The following is a 14,931-nucleotide window of genomic DNA, read 5'->3' on the forward strand; positions in this document are numbered from 1 at the left end:
TAAGTGTAAAATATACACCGCGTTTCTGTATGGGAACTGCTCTGTGCTAGTGCCCCAACAACCTGGCACTATCCACATAGGCCACATAGGCAAAGCTCAACTGCAGACTCCCCCAGGCCTTGGCAGAATGCCTTGTGATCCTCTTGGAGCAGGGGAACATGGGAACATGGGAAGATAGGCGGTCTCATGAGGGGCTACAAGATCATTTCTTCTTCTCTTCCCTATCCTGAGGGAGGCTGTGGTGAGGCAGTTTCTTATCTGCCTCCCTCATTTTGGTGAGGCATGGGCCTTTCTACCTGCCGCCCACCGCCAAGGGTACAGCTGCAGGCCATAAAACTGCCAAGCTGCAGCGTGGAACTGGCTTCTCAGCAACAGGGGGCCCGGCCATTCACGTTGCACATCATCTAGCCCCTTTTGTTTCAGTGTCGTCCTGTGAGACGGGACGCAGGGAGCTGATACTGTTGCTGAGCTTTGCTATCTCTATAAGTAATAAATTGCCTGGATCTATGTGAGTTTCTTGTTCCTTTACCAGCTGAATCAGTCAGCCTGCTTGAGAATTTCTAAGACTTAGTTAAAAAAAAAGGAATATAAAATATCTTATTCATTAGTAATCGTTTTATACTGATAACATGTTGATAATATTTTGGATATATTGGGTTAAATAAAATATATTATTAAAATTAAGTCCACCTGTTTATTTTTACTTTTCTAATATGGCTGCTAGAAAATTTAAAATTGTGTATGTGGCTCACATTATATTTCTATTGGACAGTGCATTATAGATTAGTGAGAAAAGAAAAATTGGTGGTTGGAAATGGACGGGGTTTTATTTTACCAGAAAATGGCTTTTTTTGTGTGCGTGTGAGGAAGATTAGCCCTGAGTTAACATCTGTCGCCAATCCTCTTTTTGCTGAGGAAGGCTGGCCCTGGGCTAACATCCATGCCTGTCTTCCTCCACTTTATATGGGATGGCGCCACAGCATGGCATGACAAGTGGTGCGTCGGTGCGTGCTCGGGATCCGAACCCGGGCTGCCAGCAGCGGAGCGCGTGCACTTAACCGCTACACCATGGGGCCAGCCCCCAGGATAGACCTTTAAATTGAATAAATGTAACTTTTTGGAAGCTCACCACATTGTCCTGACTTTTCTCATATTGCTTCAGGCTGGTGAAAAATTCCTCAGATTGATGAGGATGGTATTTAAAAACCATTGTATAGAGAGCTCATCCCGTGAGGCGATAACTAGCTAATTTGTGTGGGGCCTTGAGAGGCAACTACTCCAGGTGACAGTGGGGGATGGGGCTGGTGGGGGTGTCTTTTTGTTCAGTAGGTGTTGGACTCATCTGGTGGCTGATGTTTTGCAGTGCTCCTGTGGCTTCTTGGTACACCCTCTCTTCCCACACCCAAAAAAGGGAAGGATGTGGAATATCAGAGTCAAAGAGTATAACCAGAAGAACCAAAGTAAACAAATACAAATTTATTCTTTTCAAAGCAGAATTCAAGAGAAAGGGGAAAAGCACCACAGAGTGGCAAAGTTAACCAATTTGTTCCCAGCCCCGCCCCTTCATCTCAAACTTTTCTAGACTTGTGTGCCACCCTTGCCACGCGCCCCCCCCCCCCAATCCCTTCCCCAACTCTCATCCTCGTGCCTGGTTCTTGCAGCCGGCAAGCAGCATAGCAGGCTTCAGTCTGGCCTCAGTACTGTCCTGAGGACAGCAAGGACATTCAGCAGGTCCCCCCAAATGCGGCAGCTGTGGGAGGAGATGGAGGCTGGGAGCTGAGCCCTGGCCTTGAGCCTTTCCCTCTCCCACAGCCGTTGGTGTTAAGAGAGTAAGAAGGAGCTGAAGTATTTCTTTGTTCCCAGGGCTGGATTTTGGCAGGAGACCCAGAGATAGAGCAGCCCAGCTGAGCAGCTAAGTCTCCACAGCCCTAGGACAGGGCCCCCAGTTTCTCCCCCAGGACTATTCGTCTTAAGGCAGCTACTTTCTTGGTTATCTGTTGCCTATGTCAAGGAAACTTTGATAAAATTCTTGGCCTGAAATAGTCTCAGAGACCATAAATCTGCCATTGAGAATGTGTGTTCAAGGAATGCTCTAGCCTAAAGCTGGATATGGAGCCCAGATCCCAAACACACACCTCAGGCAGCATGGGTAGTTCTTAAAATTAATCTGGAGGGAAAACATCTCCCAGGATTGGCCTCGGCCTGGTCTCAGGGTTTCTCGTTACTACCTCCTGCCAGCCCAGTTCCTAGGGCATAGAAACTCAAACGGGATTCTCTGCAGAGAAATAGCTCCAAACTTTGGGCCTCAAAGGAAATGGGCACTTGTGAGCTTTGATTTCAGCTTTTCCATTCTGGAGGGAAGGGCACATGTCCTCCTGGGTAGGACCCTCCCTAGGGAACCATACAGCAAACAGCCTGATATTCTCCAGCCAGTCAGCCTTCCCTAATAATTTCCCAGTCAACATGACTCCACTCTGCTTTCGCTAGGAACAGAGGCACCCTCATAATGGCTTTTTGGCCTCTATCTGATTCTATCAAAAATAAATCGCCTATCAACCCTAACTGTTCCCTGATACTATTTGACAACAACTCCAGCAAATGCTCACATTCCTTATCACCGACGCTAATCCCCCAAGGCAGAGATTTTCATTAGGCTGCCTCGCCAGCAACTCCCTTCACCACCCTTCCAGTACAGGGCCATAAACTACACAGCATCACACACAATACCTCTAGGAGACATGATACATGACAGATGCCTAACAACATACGACACATCTCAGGAAATCCCACCCTAATTTGGATTCACGGTGCCCAAAGATCCATTTACCTCACTGCAGGCAAACTGCCCACACATGCTGCAGTGCCATCACTGGACCTCTGAGCAATGTACTCACCTCGAGCATTAAGGTAAACACAAGACCACAAAGTGTCAGTGACCCTGTTGGTGAGAATTCAACCCTTGACTTGCTGCTTCGGTCCACCTACAGCACAAATCCTACATAACAAGATCTACATCTCCTCTACCATGGCCCACTGCAGCTGCCACAGGTCCTCAACAGTCCAAGATCTCAAAGGTGGTGCAGGGGCTACAGAAAGGATTTTCCTAGTAAAAGATTGTTTCATAACATCTACCTTCCTAAGGCTTAGGCAGGCATATGCCTCGAAGACCCTGAGCTCTCTGTCCTATAGCAAATTTCTTCTATCTCATTCCTGCCCACAATCTAGGCCCCTGCAAATATAGTTCCCCCCACCGCACTGACTGATGTCCAGGCTCTCTGTTTGATCCCTGCCTACCACCTGCTCGCCATACATCCAGATACCCAGTTCTCTCACCCAGAGAGCTCATGAGCACTAAGGCAGACGTTGTGATGAGGTCGGACACCCTAGACCTGTGGCTTAGTGCCCCCTGGCAATTCTAGAAGGAGGCAATCCTAGGCTTCCAGACCCAATCCACTGCCCTCCCTCCCCTGCAGTAGATAAATCTAGCTTCCCAGGAGTTCTGCCCACTGGCCCACTGCTTAATTATAGCACAGTACCCCAACCGTGTCACACCCTCCTGACCTTGGTGGCTACTGCTGCTTTCTTTAAGGCCCTGAGCCAGACAGGAATTGGAGGGGAACAGAAGATGTACTCTGTGTCTTGGCCTGGCAAAGGCTAATAAAAGTCTATTTATTCCTTTTTTTCTGCGTAGGGTAAGTAGAGCTTGGATTTGTTCTATTTTGGCACCTGAACCATTGTTTAGAGGAGCCCAGGAAAATTCATCTAAGGCCCAGGTCTCAAGAGAACTAGATTTGGAATGAATGAAGGTAACAGAGTGACTCTTCTTGTTAGATACCTCTGTGACCAAAGGCTGCTTGCTGTTGCTTTGGTCTTGAGGACAGCTCACCCCAAACATGAATGGAGAGACATCCTAGGGGAGCAGCCAGGATGCATCTATCTGTCCAACCAGAGGCTGGGGCTAACAAAGAGCAAGGCAGAACATTAATACTTTAAGAGGTATTAGAATTTAATGTGTGAGTGAGGCCAGGGGAGTACTGATGTACAGTAGATATGTAGGATAGATATGTACATATATAAACTTAGGCAAATTAAGTCAATTGCAGGGCTCTAGGTTATAAAGCTCCTTTTGATTGAAAGCTGCCTAAGTGGGCTCTGACTCTGTTCAAAGTTCCCAAGCCCACTCCCCCCACCCCCCGCTATCTAGTCTGAACAGTTTCTGGATAAAGAGATCGTGATATATGTTGCCTAAGAAGAGTTAGTTCACTTTGACGATTGGGCTCACCTTCCAGAGTTAGAAAGAACAATTTTATACAAAGGAAGGCCTTGCTGTTGTCTAAGTGGAAGTGGCCAGCTTCCTGATTTGGGGCCAGTGGCTCCTAGGAAGGGGCTGCTATTCAGGGTGGCCCATTGCCTCTTCCTTATGATTATCCGGGGGCAATCAGCCACTTCATCGGTTTCAGCCTAAAAGAAAGAAGGGTCACAGCCTGCAAGGGTGTTGGGCAGTCACACTCCTCCATACTAGAGGGTGATTCCCCTTCCCTACCCAAGGAGAGGAAGACACCCCTTGCTGAGCAAGCTGCCACCCCTCCCCCAGGGTTGTGAGGGCCGACTCAGAAGAGCCAAGGGTGGCTTCAGCTGGGTTCCCAGAGCAACTCAGCTGATCTCTCAGGATGCTGAGGCCTTCAGGAAAGAGGAAGATCAGGGAAAAATATCTAAACCCATAAGTATTTCTTTAATGTTTCCAAATGTAAGGTAGAAGTAGGAACCAAAATGAACTGTTCTCCTCTTGAGGAAGGTCTGCCAGGGACTGAGGCAGAAGGAACTGAAGCTATTCGAGGAGGAAACAACATCTAGGTAGCATCAGGATGGCTAGAGATGCCTTTGAGCTGAAGTTATATGACGCAGACTACCCAGACCTTTTCAGGGGCACTTTGATGGGGAGGGTTGTCTCCGAAATACCCTTTTGCCTCCCTGAGTTGGGCCAGAGAGTAGGGCTAACTCCTGTGGATTCATAATGCTAGAACCCTTGGGTCATTAGGCTTCCCAATCTCCATAATTCCATGGAGAAGGGAAAGGGGCCAATGGGCATTGCTTCGCTCTGCAAGGCAGCTTCTCTACTCCCCATCTGAATGGCCGCTGAGTGCCATTTGACTGGACTGCAACAGAAGCGTACTTAAGGGACTGGTCTCAAACTTGAAGATTAAAGGGCACATTTCTAGAGTCAGAGGAATCACGCCTCTCCCTCTCCTGGCCCCCACACATCCACCTCACATACCACCAGATCCCTGCTGCTGCCTGTAGCCCAAATAACTCTGGCTGAGGAATGTGGGGCCAGTGGGGACTGGAAAGGTTGGGCGAAGGCTGAGGGAAGCTGTAACCAGTACAGGAAGAGGACCGTGGACTGGCTCCATCAAGAGGCCAGCAGGGTGTTGGCAGTCACATCAGAGCTTCGCACACTGGGGAAGGCATGGCGGAGTTTCTCCATGATGTCCTCCAAGCACAGGCTGACATCTTGGCTCTTTGACCCCACATCATCTGAATTGGAAAAGAGAGATTTGGGAAGAGAACTAGAAATTCCCTTATGAGGCCAAGGGGCCGAGGTGGGACACTGCCAGCTGAAGGGCAAACCTACAACATTTGTATCTTCCCAGCGCAATGCCTAGTATATACAAGGTGCTCAATATACATTTATGGAATAAACAAATGAATGAATCAGTCAATAAGCCAATCATCCCTGACTCTAAGCTCGAAGCCATGAGGAGAAACCATCCCAGCCCTAGTAGAACCTTGGGCAGGAGATCTGGGGCAAGACAAAGCCATAAAGCTGGGAGGGACTGGGGAACTCACCTGCAGCCTCAGTATCTGGAGTAGTTTGTCCTTTCTCCTGGGGGTGACTGCCTTCTGACTGCTGTGGAGAGGAAGCTAGAGACGAGCCTGCAGAGCCATTGCCATCTGATTCGGTGGGTGGCTAGCAAGAGGTAAGGCATGACTTAAGTGGCTTTGCCTTCCTAACCTTACTTTGACAGACTCCTGAGCTCAGAAGGGACCTTAAAGACCTCATGCCCATCCCTTTGTCCTTGGACTTTAAGAAGCTTTTTGTAGTGCCCCAAACAGTGGCTTCCCCTTTTAGGAAACTTCTTGGAATATTCAATTACTGATTACCTTCTTCCTTCAACAACATGTGTCAAAGTTTCCTGGTTCTTATAAGGATGGCATTGCGCCTAAAGGTCATTTCAGCTATAATTAAGCTACTTAGAACCCAATTCTCTGTGGAAATGTAGAGCTTCACACCTGATCCTCAGTTCATGACATAACATCATATGTTAGAGACCTTTAGGCATCTAGAGGCCATCCCTTGGAGGATCTGGGGAAGAGGCAGGGGGTGATATTACTTGGTACATATAATGACAATAATACATAACATTTATGAAGTTTCTACTATATTCCTGGCATTGTGCTAAATTCTTTAAATGCATTGTCTCATTTTATGTTCACCACAATTCCATCAAGTTGGTGTCTTATTATCCCTGTTTTATAGATGAGGGAACTGGGGCTTAGTGAGGCTAAGTAAATTTCCTAACACTTCACAGCCACTAATTGGCAGAGCCACATTGAAACCCAGGGCTATCTGATTCCAGAGCTACACTACATCATATACCCCACCTCTCAAAGAAGAAAGGGACAAAAAGTGACAAGAGTTCCCTTTACAGCCAAAATTTTTCTCTTGCCAAGCATGTCCAAACCTGCTTGTTTCCAGCAAACATCAAAGTAGCAAAATCAATGTTTTGGATGATTCTTTGAACTTTGTTCTTTCAATACTAGATTCAAATGGGTTGTGGGGAAGGGAGCCCTCAGAAGTCCTCCCTTTGCCCCAGGCCCCACAGTGGCTTGAGAGTAACACACAACAGTGGAGTGGAAGCTAGGTGGAAGAGAATTGGTCAAGCAATGTGACATACCAGCTCCTTCCTTCCACTACCCTCCCCAATTGCCAGCCCAGTTCTCTTCAGAAATTCATCTAACAGCCACCGCCAAGCTCAGGGGCTGCTCTAGTCCTTCTCCTGGCTCCAGCCTCACCTGCAGGAGCAGCTCCCTTAAGCGCTGCAGCTGGGACTCTAGTTGCTTGTTGTGGTCTTCAAGGATCTGCATGCGTGTCTCCAGGCGGCTCTTGTGCTGACGAAGGATCCGGGCCTCAGCCAGAAGCTCCTCATTGCGGTGGTCCTGTGTCACCTCGGCAGAGCCCTCAGCCAGGGTGGGTGCCTCAGCAGCCTCCTCATGCTGCCACTTCAGGCGCCTCAGCTCTCCCTGGAGAATCCTGCCAAGGATAGAGAAGCCAAGACCTATGGTCCTAATGGGTTATTGACTGTGTAGGTCCCAGACGTCCGCTCGTAACTAGGTGTGAGCAATCCCTTTACTCTCCCATGCCCACCCACACCCCAGCCATGTGCTTGCTTGAATGGCCATATCCACTTTCTCTCCAGCACATACATCATTTACTCTGCCATCCTACACCTCAGAGCAGAGAGAGCTGACATTTCATATAACAAATGTCTCAGGGCTTTGATGTGCTGCTTCTGGGATTAATTCTGACCTTAAAATCAGGCAGAAACACAATCTGCAAATAAATGAGGCATTAGAGCCACTGACTCATCTTCTCCATTTTTAGATTTTTAGATTCCAGGGGAACACAAACAAACCATCACCCATCTTGCCTCTTCTCTTCACTACCCTCCTCTTTGGCCCACTTTGAACACTCACGTTGAGTCATCAAGGAAACAGATTCCAAAGAGATGGTCTACTTTGGGGGACATTACTTTTTTTTGGCAACAGAATCACTCTCTCCCCAATATTTCCCTGGGCTTGCCCACTGCTGCTGTAATGCAGTGCTTCTCAAACTATTCACGCCGAGAAACCAGAGAGATTTTTTAATCCATCGTGGACCAACATGTGAGCTGAATGTGCATGGCTAGTATACAGTTCACACCACACATGACTTACCACAACAACACTCAAACTGTTCTATACCTTACTCAGTGAAGACAAGTTCACTAATTATGTGCTTGGATGTCATGGCAATGTCAAATTGCTATAAAAGTTTCTAAAAGCTTACTCTCGATTTCTGTATTTACCTTGTCTTGAACCAGTAACAAACACTTTGCAGACTGGCCCTGTTCTAAGGACTTGCTACTCCAAGTACAGTCTGTGAACCAGCGGCATGGGCATCCCCTGGGAGCTGGTTATAAATGCAGGAGCTCAAGCCCCACCCCAGACCTGTGAATCAAAATCTGCATTCTACCAAGCTCCCCAAGTTCCTTGTATGCACACTAATGTTTGAGAAGTACTGTTCTGAGGGATTCTACGGATTCTACTGCCTGCCCCCAAAGTGGCTTGGGCCCTCCTCAGGCCCCTGCTGCCACTTCTACTTCATGGAGATGAATGCCATCCCTGTAATCTTCTTCTCTTTCCCTCTTCCAGTCCTCAATCACTCTGTGTAGTGTCATCCTCTTTTCTTCTATTACTTTCACTAAGTGATAAGTATCCCTTTCTGTTTCAAGACTGAACGTCCCTTTCTGTTCCAATACTGAACGTTCCTTGAGGGCAGGGACATGTCATACTCTCTTCTGTATTCTCTCTGCTGGTACTTGGAAATATTTGGGTTGAGTTAAAAGGATTCAAACAATTATTAGAACAGCTAGCAATTATTGAACCCTTACTATAAGCCAGGCACTGGCTAATACATTTATATGCCTGATCATTTGATCTTAACCAGTGACCCTAGGAGGTAGGTACTATTATCACCATCCCCATTTTACAGGTGAGGAAATGGAGGATCACAGAATATAAGTAACTTGTTCAAGGCCACATAGCTAACATGTGGAAGTGCCAGGACTTGAATTCAAGCTGGCTCTAGAACCCACACAGATCTGTGCCATCGCCACACCCACCGGTTCTCATCCTCTAAGTGGGCCAGGATCTTCTCTAGCTCCCCCTTGCTTTCTGTGGCCAACCTGCATGGAGCCTGCTGTCCAAACGCTGGCTCTCGGTCTGTAATGGGGCTGGAGTGCCGCAGCAGGTACTGGTCCTCATCTCTGCATGGGTGTGGGGAGAGGAAAGGAGGTGGCCAGGCATTGAACCAAGAAAAACAGCTCAGGGCATGAGTTCTCAGCTTCCAGCTCAGGCCCCAGGAGACACATGCTGGAGGATTCACTTATAAGTCACATAGAGAGGGAAACGCTATGTAGTCAGGCTTAAGAGGGATGAAAGTGTTCAAAGGTGACTGGGGGTACTAGGAGAGTGTTTTCAGGATGCTGGAATTTCTGCCTTCTACTTAAAGCCCCTGGGAAACAAGGAGCAAATCACTTCCCATTCTGTGATGTTCCTCCACCGCACCCCCTTCCCTTCCTCACCCCCCAGAGGGACCATTTCCTGCCTGAGTCCCAGTCAGGGTCAGATTGATCCAGATAGCCAGTAGCTCCTAAGCCCTCTGAGCAGGTCAGTGACCTCCCTAGAGATGAAGGGCCCTCTCTCTGGGCTATAGCATCAGGGAGTCTCTCTGGCCACTCTTCAGTCAAGACCCTGGTGACTCCCCAGGGTTGGTGTGGCACTAGATGGGGAATTGGCATCTTGAGCATAGGATAATGGCTCATTTCTGTCACTTTAGATGAGGGCATATTCATCTTCCCTCAAAGTTGGGCATTGAAGGATGGGATCTTGCAGCAGGAAAGGACCTGGGCAGATGGCAGGGAGGTATTCCATCACTCATTCCCCAGCTCAGTTGATAGACAGCAGACTGTTTCTCTTACTAAACACTGTGCCCAGAAAGCAGCCTTCCTTCTTTAGGGTGTCAAAGACCCTCACCCCCACACCCTGCCCTCCCTTTGAGGATATACCCTTCCTGAACGGTGGCAGAGGGATCCCAAGGAGAACTATTCCTGGAAAATAAGCAGCTGTGAAAACTTACATGCTGTCATCTGGGGACAGGCTGTCATTAAAGAAGGAGCAATTTTGACTTTCCATCTCAGCAAGCCTGGAAAGAAAGAACGTGAATAGAAGGGAAAATGGGATGGAGGAAGCCTGCTTTTATCTCAAGCACTCTAATCCCACAATAGGATCATTAGCTCTGGGGGCTACCCCAACCACCCTTAAGTGTCCGGCCTCGCTGGCTGCCGCATAATCCCACTGTGCACATCCCCTGGTCCTGACTCCATTCTCTTTGCCCTGACTGAAAACCCTATCCCCTTTAGACTCCTTAAAATCTCCCTCCCCTAAACCTGGTGATACCTGCTGGCAAAATGCTCAATGCGGGAGTGTGTGTCAGCGTGTGGCAACATCGGGGAAGAAGCTGGCCTAGAAGAAAGCAGCAAAGAGTCAGAGGACCAAAGACTGTGCAGCTGGGCAGCCTGTTTCCTCACCACCACCCTCCTTGCCCCCCCCCACCAAATTAGAGAGATGGGCAAGAGCTGATGGCAACAGGATACAAAGACTGGTTTATTTCCCAGGCCAGATTCCTGGTCAGGCCCAAGCTGAACTGCCCTGTCACTAGTTGGGTTTGCCCTGCAACACTCTCCAAGCCAGTGTGGGACTCAGCCCCTTCACAGCACATCCCCGGGCTCCGCGAGGCTGCCCACAGCCCCTGCTCAGCCACTGGTACTCACGTCTCACTGTAGTCGGCCTCCAGCACTGATTGCACAGGCAGATAACCTCGCTGAGGGTGTTTGCTGAAATAATGCTTTGAGCGGAATTTGTTCTTTAAGGTTGTGGCAAAGTCCCTCATGTTCTCACTGGATGTGGTCTAGGGGAAGACAGGGCAAAGGGACTCACCCTAATGGCATCGGGATATGCTGAGGAGGTGTGCCTGCTCCCCTAGAGCAGGGAACATGACTGGTAATCCACTCTTGTTCATGCCTACCACACCCGCTCCTAGAAAAAGGTCTAGAAGGATACATGCCAAACTGTGAATAATGGTTGCCTTTGGGAAGTTGGACCGGAGGGGTGGGGGCAAGACTGAGGAGAGAGGAAGACTTTCGTTTTATATTTTAAACACCTCTGTATAATTTGAATCTTTTACAATGAGAATATATTTGTTAATATTTAAAATATCTTTTATATAAATTCTAGGGATGTTGAAAATAGCAGGAGGTAGAGGATTATCAGTCTACCATCTCAAGCCAGGCTTCTGTGTATGACTTTTATAGTGTTGATTTTAAATGATAATAAAATAAAAATAAAGGGCAAGGTCCCTGCTCCTGCTGGATCACACATTTTTCTGTGCCAACAGAATTTGGAGAAGAGGTGACAGCTTGGAGATATGGATTATAGGGAAACAGGTTGAAAGGTGGGAAAGTGGGGGGAATAGAGTGGTGGGGGGAGCTGGGGATACGCTTGGGACTTTGGGAGTGCCTGTGGGGCAGAAAGAAATAAAGGAGTTTAGGGAGCAGAGTTAGCTCAGGAAGCTAAGCCTGGACCTGTGGGTCCTGAACACAGCAGAGGAGAAATTCTGTGGCTCGAGATCAGGGACCAACCTGTTTCAGGTGGCTATGAAGGGCACGGTTTCCAATGAAAACCAAGTGGAATTTGAGAACCCAGGTAAAGAACATACCTTTATTTTCCCCAAAAGACTGAGTAATTAATTTGAGCACAAACTTTGGTATTGACTAGAAGGGATAGAAGCAGTGACAAGGTAGCAGGTGAAGACCAGGGGACAGGAGCAATACAGGATGCTGGGCAGGAAAAACTAAAGTGAGTAAGGGAAGGCTAGTTGCCTAGAACTGTCTTGCTCTCTATTTTTTCTTGAGACTTCTCTCTGTAGGAAAATAGTGAGTACCTTTTAAGTGGCCCAGAGTGTCCCTGGGTGCTATAGCCAGCTGCGGCCCTGGTGAGGGAGAAGCTCTGCTGAAAGAATAGAGAGGCCTGAATCCCCCAAACTGGTGAATCACCAGGACTGTTTGGCGAATGCTGCCCAAAGGAGAGCAGAATACAGTCAGCCAATGCTTGGCAAAGTGGATCAAGCACCTGAGTGCTGCCCATCCCTCCCGCCCGGCCCAGAGGCTCCATACCGGGGTGTAATACTCCATGATGGGGTAGTGCAGCTTGTTGCCTTTGCTGGCTCTGCCTGTCAAGAAGCAGGTCTGGCAGATGTCCACATTAAATTGCTTCAGACTCCGGTACCTTCGGGAGAGGAGAGGTGGTAAGACAGAGGATCCAGTGTGCCATAGTGACCTCTCTATTTCCCTAACATCCAAATATACACACACATTAGAAGCGGGGGAGGCATGGAGCCATAACATGTTCAACCTCCTATACACAGCAGTGCCTGAGTCCTCACTAGATGACTAGCCTTATTCTAGAGACCATTAACCTCCATGAAATCACATGCTCAGACTCCTAGGAAATGTGGGAAATAGCATTATCTCACCATCTTTTTCAAGGAGAGGGGGCAGGAATAAAGAGCTCATGATATCAAATAAGCATTCTAGACAAGGATGGCCCCAAAGGGTCCAGTCTCACAGGTACCACCACCTGTGTTGGAAAAGTTACACTTCCAACAACACAAAGGCTGCTTATTCTACCAGCCCTGAGCAAAATGGCTAAAAGTTATTTACAAAACTTATTTATAATAATAACTCTTGGGGCCAGCCTCGTGGCCTAGTGGTTAAGTTCAGCGTGCTCTGCTTTGGCGGCCAGGGTTCAGTTACAGGGTGCATACTTACACCACTCGTTGGCAGCCATGCTGTGGCAGCGACCCCACATACAAAATAGAGGAAGATTGGCACCGATGTTAGCTCAGGGCAAATCTTCCTCAAGCAAAAGAGGAAGATTGGCAACAGATGTTAGCTCAGGGACAATCTTCCTCAGCAAAAATAATAATAATAATAATAACAACTCTATTATTACTGAATATATACTAGCCCTTCAGATCCAGTTCCAAAGCCTGGCTGAACTGCCCAGACCTAGTAGTATAGAATAGTGAAACACCTAGACTTATTAGAGAAGTCAGAGGATCCAACATCTAGTCCTGGATCTACATTAACCAGCTGTGTGAACTTGGGCAAGTCACACTCCACCTCCGTGCCTCATTTGCTTATAAAAAGTAGGTGGTTGGGGCCAGCCCCGTGGCTTAGCAGTTAAGTGCGCGCGCTCCGCTGCTGGCGGCCCCGGGTTCGGATCCCAGGCGCGCACCGATGCACCGCTTCTCCGGCCATGCTGAGGCCGCATCCCACATGCAGCAATTAGAAGGATGTGCAGCTATGACATACAACTATCTGCTGGGGCTTTGGGGGGAAAAATAAAAAATAAATAAATAAATAAATAAAGTAGGTGGTTACAAAACCCAGACTCATAGATACAGAGAACAGATTGGTGGTCGCCAGAGAGGAGGGGGGTGATGGAGGAGGCAAAATGGGTGAATGAAGGGGTTAAGAAGTACAAACTTCCAATTATAAAATAAATATGTCACAGGATGTAATGTACAGCATGGGGAAAATAGTCAATAATATTGAATTAACTTTGTAAGGTGACAGATGGTAACCAGACTTATCATGGTGATCATTTTGCAATGTATACAAATATTGAATCACTATGTTGTACACCTGAAACTAATATAATACTGTATGTCAATTGTACCTCAATTTAAAAAAAATGCAGGGTGGTTGTAAAAAGTGTGTGTTAGTGCTTTAAAAAGTTTAAAAAATTGAGTGCTTTATGATGAGAGCCAAATTCAGCCAAATTCTGGTTACCTTTGTGGGAGGAGGAGGGGAATGTAATCAGGGAAACTTCAAATGTGTTGTAATAATGCTTTATTTCTTAAGATTGTGGTGGGTGCACACTGTGGGGTACTGGAGCTGGCCCATACCAGCTCACGAGAGACAGTAGCTAAAATTGCAGGGATTTTCCAAGCCAGTTGTTAGATTATATAAACTCACAATTAAGTAAATGATATTAAAAACGAAGGTAATAAGTACTCAAAATTCATCACTTCCTAATTATTTTACTATTATCTATGCTCTTGAGGTTGTTTATGTCTAGCATAACTGCATGGTGAAAATACTATGAATAGTATGCAACTGAGCATCTCTTCCCAACCTCCTGTGGCCAGACATTGGCCACAGTAGGAGTATTTACATCATGGAAACTAGCAAATGCTACAAATCAGATTTCTTTTTCGCTTTCTGGAGAGTCTGTTGTGAACCATTTGTTAGCGTCGCCATTCGGTACATAGGTGTTCTTATATGTTAGGATGCTGGGGCTTCTGAGTTCTGCTTAACGCTCCCTGGGAAACAAGCAAATTATTTCCTTTTCTGTGTTGTTCCCCCATCCCGCCCTTCACTTCTCTACACATTTTTGTAGGTCTGGAATCCTTCATAATACAACTAAAACAAAAGAAAATATTTCATTATTTCTGATTTTTTAGAAAGTTAAACAGTCTGCAATAGAAAAGATTACAACAATATATGACAACATATAGTAGATTATCTATAATTATATAATGATGTAACACATTGTTTTGTAACATGATTTATATGTAACCTGGCCTATTATTATTGTCATTCGAACAGGTATTGCTTTCCTTACCTGAAGCCCTTGATGGGGCACTGCCTACAGATAGAGCACTTGGTCTGATGCTTTACTTGCTCAGCAATGGTGACCCGATGCAGAACAGCCAGCCACACCATGGATTGGGGCTCCAAGTTGACCCACTCCAGGAACTGTGAAGCTTCAATGACTGGCTTCCCAGTGCTCTAGGGAAACAAGAAGCCCAATGGCAATGACTGAGACCCAAAGTGTCTTGTCCCTAGAATGGCAACCCTATGCAGAACCAGCAAGGCCTGGGTTGGCCTGCTCTCCAGAGGTGTCCACCTCTGCCCTGTCCTAGTTGAGCTGGCACCCTCTGGCAGGACTCTGACCCTAAAAGCCCAAAGAACCCTCTGCCCTGTT

At 47.3% G+C, this 14,931-nt stretch overlaps 1 protein-coding gene across 4 annotated transcripts in view; it reads right to left on the reverse strand.

Moving 5' to 3' along the window:
• Positions 1-4,169: 4,169 nt before the first annotated feature.
• The window catches only part of DRP2 (dystrophin related protein 2), a 40,748-nt gene continuing 29,986 nt past the window's right edge, over positions 4,170-14,931 (reverse strand). For all 4 annotated transcript variants that reach the window (XM_014795712.2, XM_087427254.1, XM_087427255.1 and 1 more), the window contains 9 exons: positions 14,569-14,735; positions 12,054-12,165; positions 10,653-10,789; positions 10,279-10,344; positions 9,959-10,024; positions 8,943-9,086; positions 7,075-7,312; positions 5,848-5,968; positions 4,170-5,535 (listed from right to left, as the gene is read on the reverse strand). In XM_014795712.2, coding sequence (XP_014651198.1) covers positions 5,411-5,535; positions 5,848-5,968; positions 7,075-7,312; positions 8,943-9,086; positions 9,959-10,024; positions 10,279-10,344; positions 10,653-10,789; positions 12,054-12,165; positions 14,569-14,735 — 1,176 coding nt within the window. In that variant the 3' untranslated portion in view covers positions 4,170-5,410. The remainder of the gene's footprint in view (positions 5,536-5,847; positions 5,969-7,074; positions 7,313-8,942; positions 9,087-9,958; positions 10,025-10,278; positions 10,345-10,652; positions 10,790-12,053; positions 12,166-14,568; positions 14,736-14,931) is intronic.

The sequence above is a fragment of the Ceratotherium simum genome, chromosome X (genome assembly GCF_057802395.1).
Source record: "Ceratotherium simum simum isolate JZ-2026a chromosome X, ASM5780239v1, whole genome shotgun sequence".
NCBI classification, from domain to species: Eukaryota; Metazoa; Chordata; class Mammalia; order Perissodactyla; family Rhinocerotidae; genus Ceratotherium; species Ceratotherium simum.